Source organism: Littorina saxatilis, linkage group LG11 (assembly GCF_037325665.1).
Source record: "Littorina saxatilis isolate snail1 linkage group LG11, US_GU_Lsax_2.0, whole genome shotgun sequence".
Taxonomy (NCBI): domain Eukaryota; kingdom Metazoa; phylum Mollusca; class Gastropoda; order Littorinimorpha; family Littorinidae; genus Littorina; species Littorina saxatilis.
In genome coordinates this window covers 42,954,811-42,980,949 of record NC_090255.1, presented here as the reverse complement: position 1 = coordinate 42,980,949, position 26,139 = coordinate 42,954,811, and the positions used below count along the sequence as shown (strand labels likewise).

Below are 26,139 nucleotides of genomic sequence, written 5' to 3'. Positions count from 1 at the left end.
AGTTAAGAGCAGTTTCGTATTTTTTTCTTCGCCTTTTGAGTTGAAGTATTCTGCGTAACGTCATCTCAGTTTTCTCGTTCGAAGAATTAACCCCCCACCGAAAAAAATCTTTGAATATTTAGAAGATCTTGAAAGGATTTATTTTCTTGTGAATGCCATTCATACTTTCAAGTAATGATCAAACTAGGAACAAAGTTCTTCTTCTTCTTCTTCTTCTTCTTCTTCTTCTTCTTCTTCTTCTTCTTCTTCTTCTTCTTCTTCTTCTTCTTCTTCTTCTTCTTCTTCTTCTTCTTCTTCGTTCATGGGCTGAAACTCCCACGTTCACTCATGTTTTAGCATGAGTGGATTTTTACGTGTTTGACCGATTTTACCCTGCCATTCAGGCAGCATTCGCCGATTTGGGGGGAAGCATGTGCACTTGGTCTTGTGCTTACGTTCACACACGAAGAAGGATAAGGCACTAGCAGGTCTGAACATAAGTTGACATGAGAGATGGGAACAATCTCCACCCTAAACCGACCAGGCGGCAGCGGGCGGGATTTGAACTCACGACCTCCCTGCGGCCGTCTAAACTAGAAAGATCAATTACCGTTGCAAACAAATAAAAACACAAGTAATTTTTTAGGCATTATCGAAAAATTTCGCGCAGGTCATATTTCATCCTTCGTGACATAAGTGTGTGCAAATTTTAGAGATGGAAGCGGGCACACACACACACACACACACACACACACACACACACACACACACACACACACACACACAAACTTTCTCTCTCTCTCTCTCTCTTTCTCTCTTTCTCTCTTTCTCTCTTTCTCTCTTTCTTTCTTACAGACGTACAAGCACAGCGGACAAGTACGACAGGCTAACAATGCTGAAATGTGTTCCATTATCCATTTATTTTCAGCAAGAGGCAGTAAGCTACAATGCTCATACGACATGCTATGTTCAAATGTGCATTTCACTGAAACAATAACCATCAGAAACAGTAAAAGAGGTTGTTGGCATAATGAAAAGTAATTTAGTGATACAGATCTATGCAAAAAACAAAAAAACTAAAAAAAACTAAAAAACTAGATAGTGGAGCTTTACGGATCGTTGAAACTATGGCCATAATTATAACCAAAAATTCTTCTTTTTCAGGAAGTACCATATTCAACTGTAATTGATTTACTGATACCAAAGGGTGATACTTTGATGTATTCCCCAGTCAATCTTTTGAACGACGGTTTTAGTTCTAACTCAGAAGTTGTAAAAATAAATCTCTGTAGAACGAATGGCCCTTTATTGGTAGTTTAATTCGCTTTGATCCTCAGAAATCTACGGAGATTTTGAGTAAATGCTGCTGGGTATCGCGTTAACCGGAAATGTCGGATATTTTACTGAAAAAAAATGATCAACCAGTAAAGCTACCGGTTGATATTTTGTTCCGACAGATTTTCCTGACAAATGTTATGACAAAGGATCCTTTCAGGAGTAAAAGGTATACAATGACAACAGGTATTCCATAAAAAGAAGATAACTTAGCTTAGGTACACTCCTCCCGAAATCAGTTGGGCTCACCATCTGAGATCTGGCTAGGGATAAGAACATCCATCCACTTGGTCATATATACACACAAAACACATCCTCACATGCTTGGTGTGGTGATATTGGATTTTTTTTAATTAAATAATTTGTTAAAAGGCCATGAGTGGGTTTGATGAAATCAATTGATCAGAAACATCCAACTGTGCCAGAGAGCACCCAGGCTCTTATTTGTTGGTATGTGACTAAGGGAAGGAATCGTGATATCCCACGTTAACGTCTGGCTAGATCTGAGATTGTGACCCGGTTTTACGAGAAGGAGCCTGCCTTTAAACGGGCGCTTGCTGACTGCCAGCAAAACAAATAACTGACCCCATTTTACAATTTGACCCCATTTCTACAGGCAGAAACCTACCGACTACTTTTATTCCATATCAGACAAAACAACAAAGGGAAGTCTCAGGAAACAATCACTGTATACGCTAACACATTTCATTCGATACAGAAAAGAAGAACGGTAGTTTTCTTATAAAACTTCAATGAACCGTTTTATCGAGGGAACTTGCTTGAATCAGAATCAATAAATTCGTTTATAAAAAATAAAAAGAAGACCTTTTAACGTTCACGTTATCACAAAACTTCAATGAAGCGTTTTATCATGGGAACTTGCTTGAATCAGAATCAATAAATTTCCCGCCCGACCCAAAACGGAACCGGTTTAGATACTACAAGCGACCCGAACTGTTGAGGGAAGATGGTGGGTGCAACCCTTGGAGCTGGCGAGAATGGCGATTTTGGCGCAACGGTCAAAGACGAGGTAGTTACACAAGGCCTCCAGGCAGTGGCTGAAAGTGATCATGGCTAGAGGTCCCATGCAGCGTGTGTACCTGTAGAGACAGTCAACAAATACAGGCTTTGGGTAATACTTTGTGAGGTGGGGGGGGGGGGGTTGAGTGTGTATGTGCAGGGCCGGACCCAGGGGGGGGGGGGGGTCCAGGGGTTCCGGAACCCCACCCCTGGAAAAAGCATGTACCTTGCTTTGATTGTTTTTTTGTTTTTTTACTAGTTTTAGCACCAAAACAATGCTGCTCTTAACCCTCAAAACAAGGCCCAGAATGCACCAGATTGCACAGATTTTAACCGTTTTTCAAAAATTTTCCGGGGGAGCATACCCCCGGACCCCCCTAGTTCGCGCGCCTGCTTTGCAGGCGCGCGCTTGTGGCTTCGCCACTTCGCTGATTTGCCCCCCCCAAAAAGGAGGAACCCCCCCCTTACAACTCATTTGGTCCGGCCCTGTATGTGTGTGAGTGTGAGTGTGTGTGTCTGCTTGTGTGTATGTGTGTGTGCAGGGGCGGACCTAGTTGTGGATAAGGGGGGGGGTGGGGGTTCCAAATTGGATCAGGGGTCCAGGGGCCGCTCAGGCCCCGATGGGGTCCAGGCGCAAAGCCCTGGTGGGGGGTCTGAGGGGCTGCGCCCCCCAGATGCTGAAGGAATTTTATTTTTTTAGGTCAATCGGAGGCCTCTCCTGGAAGATAACAAGGTATCTATTCAGTAAATTAAAAAAAAAACACGGATCGGGGGGGGGGGGGGGGGGTTCCGGGCACCCAGGAACCCCCCCCTAGGTCCGCCCCTGGTGTGTGTGTTTGTGTGTGTGTTTAGGCGTGCGTGTGTGCGAGTGTGTGTGTGTGTCTGCGCGTGTGTGTGTGTGTGTGTGAGTGTGTGTCTGCGTGTCTGCGTGTGTGTGTGTGTGTGTGCGTGCGTGTGTGTGTGTGTGTGTGTGTGTGTGTGTGTGTGTGTGTGTGTGTTTGTGTGTGTGAGTGTATGAAAACATGGCGAAGTATGCATTGAATCGGACGTGTAAATAGGTGCCTATCGTCAGGAGATAAATGTTGTGTTTTGTATACTATTTATCACTGTATCCTGAATAAATTATGATATGTATCTATGTATCTATGTATATAGTCAAGTATGCAACTTATCTTCGTTCTTTCTTTCAGACTGAATTGATTTAAATTCTATTGACCTGTATATGTAGTCCCCCCCCCCCCCCCCCCACTTTATTCCCATATAAATGAGCTACAACAGTTGAACCTTTCTATGCAAATCACCAACGTCAGTAAACAAGTTGGTCGCTATGCGAAGGGGAAATACACAGAAACAAGAAGAACACGTCGGGGACCCTTCCGGTGGTAGTAATCGGCAGATGCTCCTTCTCCAAATGTGGTAACCAGGACCGGTTCGACCGCATTGCAATGCCCCCCCCCCCTCCGCCCCTGGTGTGTGTGTGTGTGTGCGTGCGTGTGTGTGTGTGTGTCTGTGTGTGTGTGTGTGTGTGTGAATGTGTGTGTCTGCGTGTCTGCGTGTGTATGTGCGTGCGTGTGTGTGTGTGTGTGTGTGTGTGTGTTTGTGTGTGTGTTTGTGTGTGTGAGTGAATCAATATGAGGCTTATATCGCGCGTATTCCGTGGGTGCAGTTCTAAGCGCAGGGATTTTTTTTTTCAGGTATAGGAGCGTGTGTGATGACATATTTACAACCCTAACCCGAACTTTGTAGGTTTTGGGTCGATTTGAGTCCACTGAATTTCTGTACGCTATTATCCCTTGACATCAAGTCAAGTATTTATCTACCACTTGATCGGCCAGTTTATTATTGGCCGACTGATTATTTTGATCCATTGAACTTGCCAACATGTTTTTATTGATAGGAAAATAACTGTTTGCGCTAAAAATTAAAAATTAAAATACAATCGTGAAAACAATAATAAAAACACACTAAGAAACTGAAGCATTTAATTTGTTTTCTATCTTTCTCAGTATTTTAGACTCACAAGCGAGTGTGCATGCCCAAGCACGGAATCTTCTGGGACAGCGGGTCAAATGAGCACTGGAAGTTTTATGCTGATTAGGTACATGTAGGTGTTACGTCTTCGTTTTATGTGTATGTGTGTGTGTGTGTGTGTGTGTGTGTGTGTGTGTGTGTGTGTGTGTGTGTGTGTGTGTTCATTGTGTTTGTTGGGGAAAACAACATATAAGCACACATTAACGAAACAATAATTGTAAATTATTAATTTGCCTCTAACTGCCCAGCAAAGTAAAGCGGTTTGCATGGTGATCTCCTCGGAACTATGATCGGCTGGTCATTGCTGTGGCTCACCTGCTTTGCGTCAAGAGACTGCTGTCTTTAGTTGCAGCGCTGTCGATGTTGCAAATTTTCCCTTTCTTTTGTGTGTGTGTCTGCATCCTGAATAAACTGTATGGAACAAACTTCAAATGTCGTTGACTTCTTGATATTCACATAAAGATTAATCTAAAAATACACCGTGCAACTTTGTTTACTTTAGTTGGTGTATACACTGAATCTCGCTTTTAAATAAAAAGTCCCGATTGCTCAGGCGGTCAATGTTGAACTGAGAATAGGGAAAACGCTTCAGCATTATAAATAATCAACATTTTAAGGAATGAAATATATTTTATTGAAACGAGATTTATACACTTATATTTTTTGATAGTGGAAAAAATATAATCTTCTTTGATTATACGTGTACCTACCAAACCCATCTCTCATCTCTGTGCTGTTAATTTTCCATTTACCAGAAGTGAAGTACAAAATCTCAATAACTAAAGCACAAGCTGTGACAAAGTGTTTGATGACTTTGTAGCTACCACAACATTTTGTATTGTAAACTGTGTGTCTCTCATTGTTGACTATGTGGGTATAATGCAAGGCCACTAATTTTGTAGTTCGGGCGGTAAAAAGATATGTAGCAGGTTCGATCAAAGATGGAATCAAAATCGATTATTGATCAGCCATTTGCGACCAGGTCAGAAAAAAAGATCGAAACCTATTCGATGCTGATTTGATGTTAATGTTTACGATGTGCTTGCAGACTCTTTGGGCTATCACTTGTGAACACACACACACACACACACACACACACACACACACACACACACACACACACACACACACACACACACACGTCTTCCTCTCCATCCGTCCACAACAGATGTGACAACAGCAGCAAAATACTGACATGGCATTATTTATTCCTGTGTCTACCGTCTTCTCTCCTGCACTTGGCCTACCCGATGGAAGCCGGGTGGCACAACAATACACAATGAACTACAACTTCTCAGTGTAGCTCACAACAAAAATGACGTCCACTCTCTTCTCCCCTGTCTGGCAAAGTTCTCTTTCTCACTTAGCATGTACAAACTCAATCAGACTTTAGCTAGAAAAACAGGCATTCAATAAAAAAATCTTAGTAACCACCGTGAGCATGCGCCACTGAGAAACGCGCAGCTTATCAAAGAAAATTGCACCCACTTCACACCTCCCCAAATCCAAGGGAAACAGAGGCGGTCAGGCGCCACAGTGCATCATTTCACCCGTGCAGACAAGCCTAGCAGCCTCTCAGACACAAGTGGACCGTCCCGCACTTCACAGGGATTAAGAAACTTGCTTCAGTCAAATGGAGACTGTTAATTGCCTGCAGCTTTTCTAAGACGGACACAGGTGCATTCCAGCACTTTTAGTTTATAAACTAATGAATTCACACACAACGATCGGCAAAAAACGACTAAACAGTCCCCCGTTTCTTTGACACAAGAATTGGCGAGTGAAGCAAGTGGGGCGAGGAAGTAGCGTTTCTTGGACAATTCTCGCCGCGAGGAACGCTAGGATTTAGCGAGAGTAGACGACCGTGCCTTGGAATTGCTCGCTTCGCGAGAAAAAATGGCGGCTGCACAGCTGCCAATCCGATTGGCTGTTTCGGTATCAAGCAATGATTAATTCTTGGGGTCCTAGCCATCTTTCTTTCTTTCTTTCTTTATTTGGTGTTTAACGTCGTTTTCAACCATTCAAGGTTATATCGCGACGGGGAAATGGGATAGGGGAAAGGGGGCGAGATGGGATAGAGCCACTTGTTAATTGTTGTTCACAAAAGCACTAATCAGAAAATTGCTCCAGGGGCTTGCAACGTAGTACAATATATGACCTTACTGGGAGAATGCAAGTTTCCCCGTTAGTTGCCTCTTACGACATGCTGGGTAGCATCGGGTAAATTCTTTCTCGTCCCAACCAATATGGGACTCCCCCTAACCCGCGGGGGGGTGTCCTAGCCATCAAAATCGTTTCATTTGTACACTCTCGCTGTCTTGCATAGCAAGTCTTACCTGAGAGATACGGGGGACTGGACAATGACAATAGTTTTACTCTAATATACTGGTGACAGTTCACCTTATCACATTCAAAGTTAAGTTGGCTCTGGTGCAGTCTTTTCTCATTGTACAACAATTATGTGACAGGGTGAACTGTCACCAGTGTTTCGTTTTGAAGAGAAGTATAGAACAGAGCTTGAAATCCTAATTTGCATTACGATGTGGTAAACAAGAGTAAAGCAGCTCTAATTAACCCTATTGTTACTTATTGTCCAAGTTAGTATTTTGTCTCCAGTGAGTTTTATTCGCCATTTGTTTGGCGATTCCGACCCAGAAGTCTATATCATAATTATGTACAGACAGTACTCTTTTCTACAAGTTGGGAAGTTATGGCTTGAAGAACCCTCATTGTCTGAATGCTTATATCTTATATATATTAACCTTGTGGGAACTGTTCCCTCCGACTCCACTAATCTCTCGCCAAAACATGGGGTTCGAATCAACACCATTTATCACAGAGTGGTTTCAAGCTAGCTTCCGCTACCAACCGAGCTATCTTCCTGCCCCAAATGTCTTAACATGTGTTGCTTCAAAGAATAAGACCGTGTGAACCTAGAACCACATTCTGTACATACATGATTCTTCTCTCCTGTATGTGTTAACATGTGTCTCTTGAGAAATCGTAACTGCGCAAATCTAGCACTACATTCTGTGCATGCATGGTTTTTCTCTCCTGTATGTGTTAACATGTGTCTGTTCAAAGAACCAGCATATTTGAACCTAGCATCACACTCTTTGCATGCATGATTTTTCTCTCCTGTATGTGTTAACATGTGTTGCGTCAAATTACCAGAAGTTTTGAACTTAGTATCACACTCTTTACAGGCATGAACTTTCTCTCCTGAATGTGTTAACATGTGTCTCTTGAGAAATCGTAACTGCGCAAATCTAGCACTACATTCTGTGCATGCATGGTTTTTCTCTCCTGTATGTGTTAACATGTGTCTGTTCAAATTACCAGCATTTTTGAACCTAGCATCACACTCTTTGCATGCATGATTTTTCTCTCCTGTATGTGTTAACATGTGTTGCTTTAAATTACCAGAAGTTTTGAACTTAGTATCACACTCTTTACAAGCATGAACTTTCTCTCCTGAATGTGTCAACATGTGTCTCTTCAGATATTGTGAGCATGGGAACCTAGCATCACATTCTGTGCATGCATACCTTTTCTCTCCTGTATGTTTCAACATATGTAGTCTTAAAGTCCCAGAATGTGTGAACTTAGCACCACACTCTTTACATGAGTGATTTTTCTCTCCTGTATGTGTTATCACGTGCCTCCTGAGAAATCTTAACTGTGCAAATCTAGTACCACATTCTGTACATGCATGATTTCTCTCTCCTGTATGCGTCAACATGTGTCTCTTCAAAGAATTTGACTGTGTGAACTTAGCATCACACTCCTCACATGCATGTTTTTTCTCTCCTGTATGGGTTAACATGTGTTGCTTCAAATTACTAGAAAATGGGAACTTGGCATTACACTGTGTGCATGCATGATTTTTCTCTCCAAAGTGAGTTACCATGTGCTGCTTCAATCCAGGCATTGTAAACCTAGCACCGCATTCTTGGCATGGGTAGCACATGTGTTTCTTCAAATAATCAGGCCGTGTGAACCTCGCACTACATGCTGTACATGCATACTTTTTCTCTCCTGTATGAGAAGATATATGCCAATTGAGAGCTCTTAACTCGGTGAACCCAGCATCACATTCTGTGCATGCATACTTTTTCTCTCCTGAATGTTTGAACATGTGTTGCTTTAGAGTCCCAGCCTGTGTGAACCTAGCATCACACTCTGAACATGCATACTTTTTCTCTCCTGTGTGCGTTACCATGTGTCTCTTAAGAGCTCCTAACTGTGTGAACCTAGCCTCACATTCTGTACACGCATACTTTCTCTCTCCTGTGTGTGTTACCATGTGTTGCTTTAAAGTCCCAGCCTCTCTGAACCTTGCACCACACTCTTTGCATGCATGCTTTTTCTCGCCTGTATGTGTTAACATGTGTTTCTTCAAATAACCCGACTGTGTGAACCTAGTACCACATTCTCTGCATGCGTATTTTTTCTCGCCTGTGTGTGTTATCATGTGTTTCTTCAAAGAACCTGACTGTGCGAACCTGGCATCACATTCTATGCATGCATGTTTTTTCTCTCCTGTATGAATTAACATGTGTTGCTTCAAAGTTTGAGACAGTCTGAACCTAGAACCACAGTCTGTGCATGCATACTTTTTATCGACAGTACGGGATGTGGACTCGAATACTGGAACTACATTTGTCTCTTTTACATCTGTTTCACACACAGGCAAGCAACTTTCCATGCAACCTGTTGCTGATACTGAACTGTTGCTGTCACATTCAGGCAGATGGGGACATATCTCTTGCCTCAATCGCATGAATTTGTCAGTGTTACCTGCAGTCTGTGTTTCTGGTGTCTGTATCTTTTGTTTCAGCCATGTATCACTTTGAGTGTTGACTGCAGTCTGTGTTTCTGGTGTCTGTATCTCCTGTTTCAGCCACATATCACTGTGTGTGTTGACTGCAGTCTGTGTTTCTGGTGTCTGTATCTCTTGTTTCAGCAACATATCACTGTGTGTGTTGACTGCAGTTTGTGTTTCTGGTGTCTGTATCTCTTGTTTCAGCAACATATCACTGTGTGTGTTGACTGCAGTCTGTGTTTCTGGTGTCTGTATCTCTTGTTTCAGCAACATATCACTGTGTGTGTTGACTGCAGTCTGTGTTTCTGGTGTCTGTATCTCTTGTTTCAGCAACATATCACTGTGTGTGTTGACTGCAGTTTGTGTTTCTGGCTTTTGAAAATCTTGTTTCAGCCACATTTCACTTGGAGTTGGAGCGTTGACTGCAGTCTGTCTTTGTGGCATCGGTATCTCTTGTTTCAGGCACATTTCACTGTAAGAGCTGACTGCAGTCTGTGTTTCTGGTGTCAGTATCTCTTGTTTCAGCCACATTTCACTGTATGTGCTGACTGCAGTCTGTCCTAATGTCTGCACTGAAGGCATGGTAGCTGTGTTCTCTGTGGTCACACCATCCCCATGTGGCTCTGAAAAAGAAACGCAAGAAGCCTGTTGCTATTTATGGTCCATTTTTAGTATCAAATGTACAGTAGGCAGCAAGAGTAACGTGTCACAGTCAGTGTTTTTTCCCCTCATTATCAAACTTATCCATTTATATGAACCAGAAAAGATATGTCAAAAAGAAAAACAGATTCATGTAGGAAATAATGTTACTGTCTTTGCAATATGTGCATGTTTTCTATTTGGTGTATTCTTTTACGTCTCTTAAATATTTGTAATACGGGGGGTAGGGGTGATGTGAGCCGTGCTCACAGGCAAATGTGTCACACAAAAATTGTAAATATGCATATTTTTCTACCTGGTAAAGACAGTCAGGCAAGAAATGTACCCCTCTCCGTGACAAATTATTTACAATTATCCTTTGAAGCATTTTTTATAATCAAAAAAATAAAAATAGATAATTAAGAAACATGTAGTAGGGAGTTAAAGCCACCTGTGGTTAGTGTTAACTATGTTACATTGCGCAATACAATCACGGGGGATAACTGGCTATACAGTGGTAAGCTGGTGTACGGTGAGTAACACTCGATTCGGCCTGCATTTTCCAGTTTTACCACAAAGTTGTTGATTTCTGTCTAGATTAAAGGTGACCTACTGCATCTGCGATGACTAACTTTGTTTCGAAATGCATAATATGTCGAAGAAGGATTTGCGTTTTCCCGTATTTAAATGTTAAAACGAGAAATCGTGGTGACGAAGCACCGGAAATGGCTGCTCGGTGGGTTTCAAATGTAGAAATACGCTTGTTTTTACAAAACCAGCTCGTATTCAGCTTCGGTACGGGAGTCTTAGTGACAAAGGAATCATACTTGATGCAAAGGAGTGCTATTGTCGGGTTGGAATCATTCGTTAGAGCGTGTAGGCGAGAGGCGGTCAAATATGCGAGATGATCGTACACCGGGTTGAAGACCGTCGCGAATGGGGCCTCAGACCCAAAATCCGGTTTGATGCATAATTTTCTGTTAAACTAGATATTCGAACACTCTCTCTCTCTCTCACTTCCTCTTTCTGTCTCTGCCTGTCTGTCTGTCTGCCTGTCTGTCTGTCTGTCTGTCTGTCTGTCTCTGTCTCTCTCTCTCTCAGCAGTCTCTCACTGTTTCGTCACTGAATAGTCGTCTGTTGCTAATCCCCCCCCCCCCCCCACTTTTACCTTCAATATAATGTTGAATTGGTGTGGCTGTCATCCGTTAGCCAGCCAGCATAGAACAATACACAGTACTTTGGGGGAAAGGAGGCACACGATTAGGAGGTAGTTGTCCTGGATCATGACTTTTTTCAGGCAACGAAGTCATTCGGCGCTTAGTGTTTTCCGGGTAATTTTGTACGAGTCCATCTCTCAACATAGAGGGAACTCACGTGATCCAATATTATCATGAGCTAGTACAAAATGCTGCGGAAAAAATGTAAGAATGTTTTCTGCAATAAAAGGACAGCACCGTTTTACCGCAGCATTATTTATTTCAATTTTACTGCAGTAAAATGTTTTGCTGCGGAAAAAGATGCTTCGGCGGATGATAACATTATTCAGAAATGCTGCAGAAAACCCGTTTTTCTGCTGTATTTCTGTTTTTCCGCAGAATAGCTGAATGAAGTCATAATCCGAAAAGGATGGATATGTAGTCTCTGTTTCCGCGGCCTTTTATACTTGCTCATTATCACTTGAGTTGTCTCTCTGTTGAGAGATGGACTCGTCCTAAATTACCGAGAATTTTCGGAGCGCCGAATGAGTTCGTTGTCGGAAGTTCAAAGTTGCAAAATTACGCTGGTAACACACTTACCTGTCAGCAGCATTATCAAATTTGCATAGACGGACGCAGTAGTCCACTTCGTTTTCGATTTGCTTCAAAAATTATTCTCGCTTCTGATTGGGGCACTGTGGAGCAAGCTATTATATCCTGAGAGGGGGGGGGGGGGAGGCGGATACAAACGCTACTTAACAAGATCGTTAGTTTTTCTGGGTAAAAAAACAAAACTGTCACAGGTTATTCGGAAGAAACAAGTATTCCCAATAAATCCGCGGAAAAACATGTAAACATTATGTTGCGGAAAAACTACTTTCAGATGGAAACTAGGCAAACCATTAGGATGTAATTTTCCTTAGCGTACATATTATCACTTTTTCAGTTTTCCTGCGAAAAAACCCACAGAAATGATGTAACAAGAAGGGCAAAGCCCATACGACTCGCATGCTTGACCTTGACCTTTACATGACCTTGACCTTCAGGGTCAAGGTCAAATAACTAAACCTAGCAATGACATCATACACTAAGAACTGCTTTACACATTTTTCCTACCAAAATACATGTGACCTTGACCCAAGGTCAAGGTCATCCAAGGTCATGCAACACAAAGCTGTTAATTCAAGACATAGGAAGTACAATGGTGCTTATTGGCTCTTTCTACCTTGAGATATGGTCACTTTTAGTGGTTCACTACCTTATTTTGGTCACATTTCATAAGGGTCAAAGTGACCTTGACCTTGATCATATGTGACCAAATGTGTCTCATGATGAAAGCATAACATGTGCCCCACATAATTTTTAAGTTTGAAACAGTTATCTTCCATAGTTCAGGGTCAAGGTCACTTCAAAATATGTATACAATCCAACTTTGAAGAGCTCCTGTGACCTTGAACTTGAAGCAAGGTAAACCAAACTGGTATCAAAAGATGGGGCTTACTTTGCTTTATATATCATATATAGGTGAGGTATTCAATCTCAAAAACTTCAGAGAAAATGTAAAAAATGTGAAAAATAGCTGTTTTTTAGACAACATTTATGGCCCCTGCGACCTTGACCTTGAAGCAAGGTCAAGATGCTATGTATGTTTTTTGGGGCCTTGTCACCATTCACCATCTTGCCAAATTTGGTACTGATAGACTGAATAGTGTCCAAGAAATATCCAACGTTAAAGTTTTCCGGACGGCCGGACGGACGGACGTCCGGACGGACGGACGGACGGACGGACGGACGGACGACTCGGGTGAGTACATAGACTCACTTTTGCTTCGCATGTGAGTCAAAAAAACCTGGTTTATCTGCAGCATTTTTGAATTAATGTCATCATCCGCAGAAGCATAGTTTTTTCCGCAGCAAAGGTTTTCTAAAGCAAATGTTTACATATTTTTCCGCGGCATTATTGGGAAACACTTATTCTTCTTTTTACCCAGAAAACACTGAGCGCCGAATGACTTCGTTGACTGAATAAAGTCATAATCCGCTAAGGACGACTACCTCCTAACCATATGCCTCCTTTCCCCCTCAAAGTATTGCTGACTGGCTAACAGATGACAGCCACTCCTATTTAACATTATACATGTATTGAAGGATAGTCGGGAGGGGGGGAGGAGGGGGTAAAGGGGGGGGGGGGCATTTTAGCAACCGACGCCTATTCAGTAACGTACAGAGAGAGACTGCTGAGAGAGAGAGATTCAGATTCAGATTCAGATTCAAAACTTTAATACAAAGGGATAAAGGTTTTAGGCAATGCCTAATCTTCCAACCTGTCCCTTTTAGACATACATGACATTATACATTACAATTATATATTTATATAACATGTATTGAACAGCCAAACGAATAACTAATTAACTAAGAATTTGTAATCAGGTTAAAAGTAACAAAACACTAGTTATAATAACGTGGTTCATTGATTAATAAAATGATGATTAAGATGTTATGCAGTAATAGTTATGATTTTAAAGCGTAGGGAGAGAATTATTTTTGACAAAGATATTTTCGAACATTTTTTTTAAAAGATGAAAGGGTTTGACATGTTTTACAGTACATTGGAAGTATATTCCACACAAGCGATCCCCAGTAGGATAAACTAGATTTATACAAATCAATGCGTGGGAGCGGTAGCGTATAATTCAAAAGCCTCGCTCTACCAGGAGGACGCTCAAACAGGTCTTGGATGTATGAAGGTGTTTCATGGTTGTACATTTTAAACATGAAAACACTAGCATTTAAAAAGAACTGCTGATGTAGCGGAAGAATGTTCAGTTGAGTGTATTTTTCTTGAGTAGTCATATTGGGATCTCGGTTTAATAACTTTACACCTCTCTTGTGAAGTGTGTTTATTTTCTTTATATGAACATCACTGGCATTGCACCAGACAGTAGATGCATAGCAAATGTGAGAGAGACAGTGTGCGTGGAAAAACATTTTGAGGGCATCCACAGAAACAACGCACCAGAGCTTGTTAAGTAAGAAAAGGTTCCTAGAAACTCGTTTATAAACTGTATCAATGTGAGAGCGCCAGTTAAGTTCATCATCAATTACAACTCCAAGCACACGGTGTTGATGGACTTGAGCAATGCTAACCGTACCATGCATAAGATCAAGGCTCAGAGGCTGTCGCTGGTGTTTTTGTCTTGTGGTTATTAACATGCTTTTTGTTTTCTTAGGATGCAGTGCCATTCTGTTACAATTACACCAATCATTAATATTTGCTATACTTTCTTGGAGTACTTTTCTTATGAGATTTATATCTGTATTACTGCTGTGAAGTGTTGAGTCATCCGCAAAAAGATCAAGTACAGCATTTTCTTGTTTGAGGTGTAATGGTAAATCATTAATGTATAGTCCAAACAGTAAGGGACCAAGGATAGAACCTTGTGGGACTCCACATTTTACAGTGCCTTGTGATGAATATGAACCGTTTAGGTAGACTGCTTGTTTCCTATCTGACAGATATGATGTAAAAAAGGACACAGATGAGCTATTTTGCAGGTAAATAAGTAATTTGTCTAACAAAATAGCGTGATCAACTAAGTCAAATGCTTTCCTGAGATCAAGGAATACCGCTCCAACCATTTCACGATTGTTTATTGCTTTTAGCCAGGTATCACAGAGCCGGGTAAGGGCAGTATGACATGAATGTTTAGGACGAAAACCTGATTGATAAGGATGAAAAATATTGTTTTCTTCAACATATTTAAGGAGATGGGTGTGTATATGCTTTTCCAGGGGTTTAGACAGTATAGAGAGAATAGATATCGGTCTGTAGTTGTCAAGGCTATCGGTGTCTTTTGACTTTGGTACTGGAATAACTTTAGCCGTTTTAAACACTGATGGGAAGACATTCTTCCTGATAGAGAGATTGTATACATGGGTTAAACTGTTTACAATATAAGGAAGTGACATTTTTACAATTTGTGAATTAAGATTGTTTGTGTCCATTGTTTTTTTGTTATTTAGTTTAGAAATTAGTGCACCAACTTCAACGACTGTGATTACAGGTATATCAAACGAGTCAGATGGCAAAAGTTTCTCATTACAAAATTGACTGAGTACTTCAGGCACCTTATAGCCAATCTGATCAGAACTGGCTGAGGAATCAAGAACATTGTCGGTCATAGATAGAAAGTAACTATTACAATCATCAGCAGTTATATTAGGATTAATACAGGATGGGGCTTTGCGTGATTTACTAGTCAGTTCATTCATTGCACGCCAAATTTGACATATGTCATTTTTATCTATTATAAGATTTTGAAAATATTTCTTTTTTGCAAGTTTCACCAATTCAGAAATTTTGTTTCGCATTTTTTTGTAAAGTTCAAACTGTTTAATTTTTTTTAGAAAATCTCGAACTAACATAGCATCTTTAATTTCACCTGTCATCCAGTTCGGTACAGTCGAAAATTTAACTCTTTTCCTGCGGATTGGAGCATGTCTGTCAACAACAGATAATAATGTTCTGACAAATAACAATGCAGCTTCTTCAGGATCAAAACAATTTGACACCAATTGGAAATTTGCCAAACTTAAGTCAAGTAAAAACGCAGACTTGTCAAATTTTTTAAAACATCTATACGTGATATAGGTATGACCTTTTGACATTACCTTTGGTCGTTTACACGACCAAGTGCACGTGATCGGTTTATGGTCACTCATGCAAATATTAGATGTTGAAGCATTTAGAACCATGCTATCATTGTTCGTGTATATATGATCCAGAAGAGTTGAAGACATGCTAGTTACTCTTGTGGGCTCTTTTATAAGTTGAGTAATACCTAGCGATTCAGTTTTGTCAAGCCATTGAGACTGGTTTACTAACATGTTAATATTAAAGTCTCCCAATAATAGCATATTACAATTGCACACGTTGACTTTGTCCATCATATCTATAAAGTCATCAAACCATTCATCCGTGCAGGCGGGATTTCTGTATAAGAATCCAACTAGAATAGGAGATGAATTGTTTGGCCTTACTTCTAGCCAAATACACTCTACACTCTGTGGTTCAAGGTCATGCCGGCGTTTTACAACATGAAAACAATCGTTGTGCACATACACACCGATTCCCGTGTGATTTGGATGAGCAGCATCACGTCTTATAAAAGAATAATTCTGAATCTCAACAGAATCATCATTATGCTTTAGGTTTGACAGTCTTGTCTCTGTTAACCCAAGTAGATGAAGCGATGGTGACGTATTGAGAAGTAAACTGACATCATGCAGTTTGTTCCCCAAGTGATATACGTTCACGTGTCCAATGTTTAATCCACTTTTTGAACGCATATTTATAGAGAGAGAGAGAGAGAAAGAGAGACAGAGAGAGACAGAGAAAGAGACAGAGACAGAGACAGAGACAAACAGAGACTGAGAATGTTCTAAAAGTCTAGTTTAACAGAAAATTATGCATCAAACCGGATTATGCGTCTGCGGCCCCATTCGCGACGGTCTGCAACCCGGTGTACGATCATCTCGCATATTTGACCGCCTCTCGCCTGCACGCTCTAACGAATGATTCCAACCCGACAATAGCACTCCTTTGCATCAAGTATGATTCCTTTGTCACTAAGACTCCCGTACCGAAGCTGAATACGAGCTGGTTTTGTAAAAAGAAGCGCATTTCTACATTTGAAACCCACCGAGCAGCCATTTCCGGTGCTTCGTCACCACGATTTCTCGTTTTAACATTTAAATACGGGAAAACGCAAATCCTTCTTCAACATATTATGCATTTCGAAACAAAGTTAGTCATCGCAGATGCAGTAGGTCACCTTTAATCCAGACAGAAATCAACAACTTTGTGGTAAAACGGGAAAATGCAGGCCGAATCGAGTGTTACTCACCGTACACCAGCTTACAAACAATGTGTACATGTGAAGGTGTGTGGGAAATATTTGTAATGTGATTACTCGGCTGTGAAACCCAACTCCTGTGATATGAGAGGGTAAATTTACATAGTGCAATATCATATTTGATTGTATCCCTTTTATGTTTTATGTTTTATGTGTGTCGTCCTATACAATTGTTGTTATAATCGTTTACAGGCAGACAGGGTGTGCCGAAGAAAAATTTCCATTTTTATGTAATATTTTAATGGACAATAAAGTGCTGTTATTGTTATTGTTATTGTTATTGTTACCACTGTATAGCCGGTTATCCCCCGTGACAATGCGAACCCTCAAGGAGACAGTGCCTGCAAGGTACTTCAGAGGAGTAACTATAATGTGATAAGAGCAAGGGGAAACATATCACGTAATGACGTATTCATGAAAAGTACTTGAATGGAAGGCCAAATTCGTAAGGAAGATAGTATGTAGCCGGACTGGTAAGTTGCACACCCGGGTTAGAGGTAACAGCCTTCCAGTCATGAGAGTGTTACTACAGGCCTTAACCCCTTCACTGCCCACCCCGTATGTATTACGTGGTCATTTTTGGTTTGTCCTACGCCCATACACGTACTAGATATGTGGCATTTACATCAGCACTTTTCAGGACATTTGTGAAAACTAAATGGGAGGTAACCACTGTCCAACTTCTTGATGGGGTTTAAACACAGTTCTTTCCCATTGACCAGCAATACCAAAATGCTAATATACTGTGGCAGTGAAGGGGTTAAAACGAGACTTTTTTTGTATCATATACAACTCTCACCCTTACCGTATGGCTGTGACTCAGTCATGTGACAACACTGCGGTGTCTCTTCAGCGACATCAATCTCTATCTTGACGTCTGACAGAACTGCTGTGTCTCCTTCCTCCATGCTGCAGTGAGAAGCCATGGTCCCTGACTGTTCACTGTTCACGGCGTTGACCCTCCCTGACTGTTAACGGTGGTGGTGGTTCCTGGCTGTTCACGGCGTTGACCGTCTCTGACTGTTCACTGTTCACGGCGTTGACCGTTTCTGACTGTTCGCTGTTCAAGGTGTAGACCGACCATGACTGTTCACTGTTCCAAGCATAAGATGGTCCCTGACTGTTCTTTATTCCAGGCGTGTCGACAGTCTATGACTGTTCACTGTTCAAGGTACTGACTGTTCACTGTGTTACTGTTGGGAAAAAATAATTGCATCACATTATTCTGATTGCATCAAATACTTCATGACAACAGACTAGCTGTTCGGGCAATTCTGTACTCCACACATGTATCATATATCATATACAGCCTGTAGGCTACATAAGCCTTTTGCATGCTATATGATTTTATCTCTACTTAATTTGTTCCTTTTCTTTTTGGTTTTGTTTGTTAGCGTTTAGTGTTTATTTCTGGCATGCTTTCTTCTAAAAATGAACGGTTCAAGTCAACCTCAAACATAAATTGTTTCCAATACTTGTCGAGAGAATTTTTGAATGAATTGAGTGTTCCTGTTGTGACACTGTTAGACGGTAAATAATAATCCAACTACTTTTAACAATTCTGAAAGTAACAACATATTTGCCAATTGCAAAAGCTATATATATACACTCCGAGTGTATACAGGATCGATAGGTCTGTAAACACTCTGGCAATGAAAAGCCCTGTTACAACTCTAAGCCAATGAAATGCCCCCTTACAAGTCGTTAGGAAGTAGCCAATGAAAAATCGATCTGAGATATTGACTTCCGCCACCTCTTTTTTGTGGTACTACTTGTCTCCGAAAACCCCCAAAAACCTCCAAAAATCCTTGAAAACTTCATCAGAACTAAAGAAAATTCGTCCTTAGTACAATACAATACAATACAATACAATCACTTTATTAATCTCTAAAAGAGAAATTGCATTGCTGAGCTTTTGTGTCCGTAATAAAACATACATAAAACATTCAAAAATAAACATTTGTTCTTTGTCATTCATACATTCTTGTGTTCTTATACATTTCTTCATTCATACATCAATATTCTATAATAATTATGTACATGCATTTATTCTCTTTTAACAGTCAGTCTTCAAACGCATCTCAGAGAGGGAGGCTTAGATCGTGTTTTGTGACATATTTGTTTGAAATCATGACTTATATCTGCAACTTTCACCGTTCCTGGCTTTATTTTCGTGTTTGTGAGAGGATTTAGAAAGGAGCGGAAGCACTAATCACATGACGTCATCAATACTTGTGCTTTTGAGTTACCTCCCTGCATTGAAACTGTTCTGGATCTGGATCTTTTACGTTGCAGGAACCACTGTTGGTCATCTTCGCAACGGACTTCGTTGAAAATCCGGCTTTTAACACATAAATTAGGGTACATATAGCATGAATCAGGCACGACTTCTCATAGGCATGTCAAATTCTTAACTTTGAAGATAGATTTAGTTAGTTTAGATGGGGTTTTCGGGGGTTTTCAGGAAAAAATAAGTACCCCTTTTTCGGAGTGTATCAATCAATCAATCAATCAATATGAGGCTTATATCGCGCGTATTCCGTGGGTACAGTTCTAAGCGCAGGGATTGAAAAAAAATTTGTTTAATGCAATTTATATCGCGCACATATTCAAGGCGCAGGGATTTATTTATGCGGTGTGAGATGGAATTTTTTTACACAATACATCACGCATTCACATCGGCCAGCAGATCGCAGCCATTTCGGCGCATATCCTACTTTTCACGGCCTATTATTCCAAGTCACACGGGTATTTTGGTGGACATTTTTATCTATGCCTATACAATTTTTCCAGGAAAGACCAGAAATATACAGGGCAGGCAATAATGTACACTCACAGGGTATACAACCATTTCTAGGCTGATACACACTCCAAGTGTGTTCCAAACTCCTACTATAAACTGTTGTGTAGCATCAGTTTTGTGTGTGTTTGTCCCTAGCGTACTTTGATACTATGAATTGAAAGTGCACTGCGTTCCTTCGCAAGATGGCGTCGTATGATACTCCGAGTGTTGATGCGGTTGTCTAGTCTTTTATGCACACTCCGAGAATGTAATCAACGTAAGGCCGTGCAGCATCAACTTGTTTTCTGTACTCTTATAATCACGCAACTGCTCTGCGTTCGGAAGTCAACGCCGGAGTGTATCCAGGTTTCTCAATTGCTTCGTTTCCGGCCGATTTATGTGGAGCACGTGATGCGCACAAAAAATATTGGCGGTCTAGAAGTGTCGTCTGCGCAATGATTGTGGCGGATTTCTTGACCGCCAAGGACAACCACGTATACGTTGTGAGACGTCATTCGCTAAACCTCAATACAGTGGTCGAATGTGTATACACTCCGAGTGCGTATAGCCAGAGCGTTTGCCAATTTTATCCAAGAATAAACAATAAATGAATCAGAATGGCAGCAGAACATTTCTTTCACAGAAGAACTTCCTCGACTTTAAAATGCTTAAGTCAGAGATCGCTTAGTTACGGCCGGAGCGCTTTCCAGTCAACTGTTATCGCATCTCAACAGTGCAGCGAATGTCTCTTGAACATCACCACAAAACAAGTACGTGTTCCAACATGGTGTCTAAGAGATTTGTTATTAAAAAACAATTACCTTGAGAATGTTGTGAAAGCACATGTATTGCATAATTGTTTGCTCTTCTTCGGCTTGCACTTGTTCGGTTAATACATACATGTATGTAATATATATTCTGACGTCCCAACCGGATGTAACGAGTCTAAACCGGAAATATCTGTTTGCCTAAAACTGTCAAAATGAAATCGATAGACACCAGAAACGTGTACAATGTACTTTCAATTTCATGGCACTTTTGCACGTGGTTCTTATCTGTAAAATAATTACTGCATGGTTGGGTTACTCCTTTAGATGTGTACTGACATCACATCCCTGGGTAACTCGCAGTACAAAATAATTATTAAGACTGCAGTGTAATATAAAAAGGAACACACGCACACACTATCACTGTGACCATAGACCTATATTATATAGGTCCCTGCTGTGACGTCGAGCTGACACTCACTGATCATTTCACCTCGCGCACACGCATAGGGCCTACACATGCACATACATATGCACTCACAATTAAAAGCAACGAAGAATTAAACAATAAGGATTTCAGTGTGTATTCTAAAAAGACATCAAACTTATCTGGCATGTATAAACATTTAGTCAAGTTAAGTTAAGGTAGTGGGGACAAATCGCTCAGTGGAGGCAGTGAAACCTGCCCATTAGTATTTTTCAACGTTTTTATTTTTATTTACTTGGGTCTTCATAACGTTTTCAGTTCATTCTTCAAATTCGAATTTCATTCGGCTCATTCGGCTCATACTTTAAATATCTTCGTCCAGCCGATTTCTCTTAGTTTATTTCAATATTGCTTGCTCTTTTAACAGAATAGTGCGAAGCTTGCCTACCAACCCACCCATGTTTTTTTATTTTCATAGGTACACTATCCACTTTATCTTTCACTCTCGGGAAATTAAGCGCACCAACCAAATGAGGATGTATTTGCCATGTACAGGGATTTCCTCAGTATTTGAAGAAGAAGAGGATCAGTTGTTAATGCAAATATTTTTCCTCAAGTTGGTTTTGCTACGTGCTCAATAAAAATCATGTTAATATCATTTCTGGTCTTGTCATATTCGGTGAAACTGGACATTTGTGCACTTTCTAAATCATCAACTTGATTTGCGATCTGAAACATTTGAATTAAATGCCTTCTAAATCCAAAGTTTCTGACATGATAATCTTATTCTTCTTTGTTCATGGGCTGAAAATCTCACAGTTTTTACATTTATGACCGTTTTTACCGTGCCATTTGGGCAGCCATACGATGCTTTCGGGGGATGCATGCATGGTATATTCGTGTTTCTATAACCCACCAAACTCTGACATGAATTACAGGATCTTTTCCATGCGTACTTGGTCTTGTGCTTGATTGTGTACACATGAAGGGGGATAAGGCACTGGCAGCGGGTCTGCACATAAGTTGACCAGCTGGGAGATAGGACAAAATCGCCACCCTAACCAACCAGGTTTCCAAGGTCTTTTTTGTTGGAGGTTAACGTTACTCCAGGGTTAACATCTGATTCTCAAGTTTCATTGAATATATAGAAACTATTCCTTTCAGATCAAAATGCATAACTTTGCATTTTGATACAATAAAATAAATTCCATATGTCTGACCATGGCTGCCACTGTTTTAATAAATCATTTTGTAAAACTTTACAGAATACAGAATACAGAAAATTAATTGCCCAAGTTTGGGAATTCGTTTTGTCACGCGGGTTTCACTCCATTCACTCTAGCCAAGCGCTGTTGTTAAACTTTGCTGTTTTCTGTTGTGTTATAGATGTTATCATGTTTGTATCATCAGCAAGTTTGTAATATATGTTGGACATAAAATATTCGAGTTCCATGAAAGTCTCAGGAAATGACACTGAGGGTAACCTAACCCTCTGGTGATCACCATAGACATGATACCCTTTTAAGACCCCCCCCCCCCCCCCCCCTTTTCAGACCCTGTATTCTCTCGCCGGGAAGAAGTACTTAGAGCCGTACGCCGGCTTCGCCGGGTCCGAACAATTTCGACCTGGCATTTTGGTGGCGTCAATCTTGGCATCCTGGCTGTTTCAAAAGTGAGACTGGCAGCAAGCGTGCCATGGTCTCTTTTGCTGGGGATGATCCAGAAGCGCTGGCATGTGCTTTAAACGTGCATATGTCAATAGTCTAATCACCTTCAGCAATGTTCTGTTGACATTGGAAGCACTGCAGTTATGCAACGCGGTGGATTTTTCGCATTACCCCAATAAGACAAGATCGCAATTTCCTGCCACAACGTCTTTGAGATCGATTCAATACAGCCACTGACACTAACAGGAACATCATTGGAAGCCACTAGTGTCCGATCAGTGGCCAGAGAGCGCGATGAAGACTGACTGAGCGAGACCTCCAAAACTTCGTTAACGTTAAACCCGTGTGTTGAAACAGTCGCAGCATCAAAATAATCACACAACAGCTAGGTAAAACATGCCTTCATCAAACTTTTGTGGTTTGATAATTCTAACTCTATAATTGTTCGAGATTTTGTCAATCAAACATTGCAGAATTTTTTCGAGTTTCTTTTGTTGCTTGGTATACATCTCAATCAAGGTAAGAATAAAACTCTTAGAGTTCAGAGTTGCTATGTTTATTTTTGTTTTCTGCTAAAAACAGCTGGCTTATCTTCCAAATTAATTTTTTGAGTAAGCCCAAAGCAAAATAGCCTCAATGAAAGTGGTAAAACCAGAAGGTTCTATATTTGTGCCCCACTCTTCTGTATACATCACAAATACAGTGAAGTTTCACAACGTCAAAGACATATTGCAGACAAGGTACTCAGGATACAAGTATCACTGTTGACAACCACAAATCTCACATTAAATGACTTTCAGACATATTGGCAAAGGAGAAATATTTTATTACGATACAAAAACTAATTAGTTGCCAAAAACAAAGCAAGACCAAAGTGGTGTGTGTGTGTGTGTGTGTGTGTGTGTGTGTGTGTGTGTGTGTGTGTGTGTGTGTGTGTGTACATGCATGTGTTTGTGTGCAAAAAAAGAGTACATGTATCACTGAAGTTCTGACAACAGAGAATCTTTTGCTGGGAAAAACACTGTAGTTCAAGGTGCGACTACACGTGCCTTAGTGTGTGTATGCGAGTGTGCGAGGGCTGTATTTTGTATATTGATTATTTGATACATGTATAAATGTGTCTCCAGGAATATGTTTTGTTTTAATCTTGTGTCGATACTATTTAGTTCTGCCTCGTTATTAGCCATTGAGTATAACTGTTTTATAATCATTCTTCTTCTTCGTCGTTCGCTAGATAGTTTTATTATAAGAACCTTTTCTAATTCCTATTAACTCGATGTTCTTTAACTATATTTATACATAAATGCATATTGTAAAGCAGTATGCATTGTTAGAGGATCTTCCAGTAGCAGTGTTCAAATGTCGAAGCTGCTTTTCCCAGTTTTACCTAAGAGACCGACTGTATATTGTGTTATTGTATTTGTCAGACTTGATTGTACCAAGTCCCTACACATGTTGTAATGCGCTTAGAGCCAAATATTTTTGTTTTTTGTAAGGGATAGGCGCAATATAAATACACTTTATTATTATTATATTACAACCATGCATCTCTGCTACTGGAAACACTTATTTCAGGAAAAATGACAGGAAAGAGATTTTTTTGGGATTGCTAGAACCAGTGAAAAGTCACTCTTTTTACATCATGCAGACACACAGCCATGCAAGTTATTTTTCCGCAGAGATTGTGTGGCATGCATGTTTTAGTTTAATAGATTCACCACACAACCACCATGACTGGCCCTATAAGCTGAAGCAATGTTTATTTGCTGGTAATTTATTAAAAGAATCTTGATGTAAATCATTATTCTTATAATTTTGCTTGTATCTAAATTCCTAAAGCTTTACACATTCTTTTCTTTAACCTACAAATGTACACCTTATCTGAAATATCTGAGCTCTAAATCATAAACCAAATCTGACAATAAATCCTTGTGTACATCATCATCGTCATCACCATTCTCTACTTCAATGATGCTCAGAATGAGGTTTACTAGTCTACAGAAATCAAAAGCAAAATAAATCTGAATGATAATTTGTTTTCCTTTGTGAAACATTCTTATGCTTACACAAAATCTGTCCAAGATTAATAGGAATTATGAAGAATCTACCGAATAAGCTGCGTGATCTTGACTGTTGACATCTGAGTTTGTTTTTTCTTCAGCTCTTATAATAATAATAATAATAATAATAATAACGGGCATTTATAAAGCGCCTTTATCAGAAGTTCAAAGCGCGTGACAACAATCACGGCGGTTCCCCCTTTCCCAGATAGCATGATTAAGTTTGCTGCTGGCACCTGCCCACGCAGCCCCTGCCCTGCTTATCTGTTATCACATTCCTGGCCCCGCTGGGGCTTCAGCCTTCTTTGTTCCACTGGCTGGCAGCAGAAAATGAGTCAATTTCCCACGGTTTAATTGCCTTCCTGCCACTGCCTCACAGCAGAACCAGATTTTTTTTTATCTAGTTTATATCTTGAAGAGCCTGTCTGGAGCACTTTCCATGTGGTTTCGTCTTGAAGACTTTTTGTCTTGTATTAGTTTCTGATCATCAGAGTACATGTACGCTGTGTGTTTCATTTGTGTGGCATTGTGTTGTGACAGGCAAATTTTTCACCCACTGTTCAGCAGAAAAGAAAGGATTGAATCATAGTATTATTACAAGTGACATCACACTCAGTTATTTTGTGCAGCAGTGTGACCGAATATTTCCAGTTTTCTTCTTTGTCTTCATGTGACAGTGTATGTTTGGTATGCAGTGTGTTTCATAATGGAGCATACTGAAACTGAACATCTAATTTGTGTTAATGCATTGTGTAGACTGTGTGGGGAACGCTCTGCAAGAACAAAAAAAGATCGACATTGTAATGTGAAACTGTATGTGGACTATGCGGACAAACTGAAAAACTTGTTTAACATTGATGTATCTTCTGATATTAGTGCAAAACATTCGACCACGTTTTGTCAGAAGTGCTATTCAAAGCTGATTAAATTAAACCGTATGCCCTCAAACACAACAGCTGATCGTGTTAAGGAACAAGCTCAAGCCATTAATAACATCCAGTGGGTGTCCATATCATTTATCCCGTTGCCGACCCTGGTTTGCTGGTGTCAGTATAATGTGAACAGCCTTCTTTAAATCTACCCCAAGATACATGGAAGTAAAACTAGCTATAACAACAACAACTGCCGTGTGCTGACATTTTGGAATACTGTTTTCCTACTTGGATACCTGTAAGCGGGCTCAAGAAAAGATACCTCACACACTCAAGGTAAAAGTCTTCAAAGTGTCAGCATGAACATAACCTTGCAGATTTGTTTTTAATTTGTTCTGTCTTCAAAAGTTGACCGTGGCGCGATCTGTAGCCACTCAAATACATGTCATTAATTACATTGTGCCGTGTGTACTGTTCTCTGTCTGTCTTCTTTCAGCAGGCTACAGCAGTGGCACACCTACAGCATAGTGGTCATATTTAGTATCGTTTGAAAGTTTATGGTCTTGACTACAAGGCTATGTGTAAATAACACACATGCTGACATCGTAATTCAAGAGAACTAAC

General features: G+C 40.4%; 2 protein-coding genes across 4 annotated transcripts in view; one reads left to right on the top strand and one right to left on the bottom strand.

The window, feature by feature from the left end:
• LOC138980524 (uncharacterized) overlaps positions 1 to 26,139 on the top strand; it is a 79,208-nt gene that overhangs the window by 29,450 nt on the left and 23,619 nt on the right. The window lies entirely within an intron of this gene.
• LOC138980526 (zinc finger protein 11-like) overlaps positions 5,554 to 26,139 on the bottom strand; it is a 66,486-nt gene continuing 45,900 nt past the window's right edge. Inside the window, exons 1-3 of one of the 3 annotated variants that reach the window (XM_070353415.1) lie at positions 20,544 to 20,675; positions 17,746 to 18,133; positions 5,554 to 9,813 (exon numbers count right to left, since the gene is read on the bottom strand). In XM_070353415.1, coding sequence (XP_070209516.1) covers positions 7,217 to 9,813; positions 17,746 to 17,866 — 2,718 coding nt within the window. In that variant the 5' untranslated portion in view covers positions 17,867 to 18,133; positions 20,544 to 20,675 and the 3' untranslated portion in view covers positions 5,554 to 7,216. Of the gene's footprint in view, positions 9,814 to 17,745; positions 18,134 to 20,543; positions 20,676 to 26,139 lie in introns of those variants that run through there. The other 2 variants (XM_070353417.1, XM_070353416.1) reach the window with 2 other exon arrangements.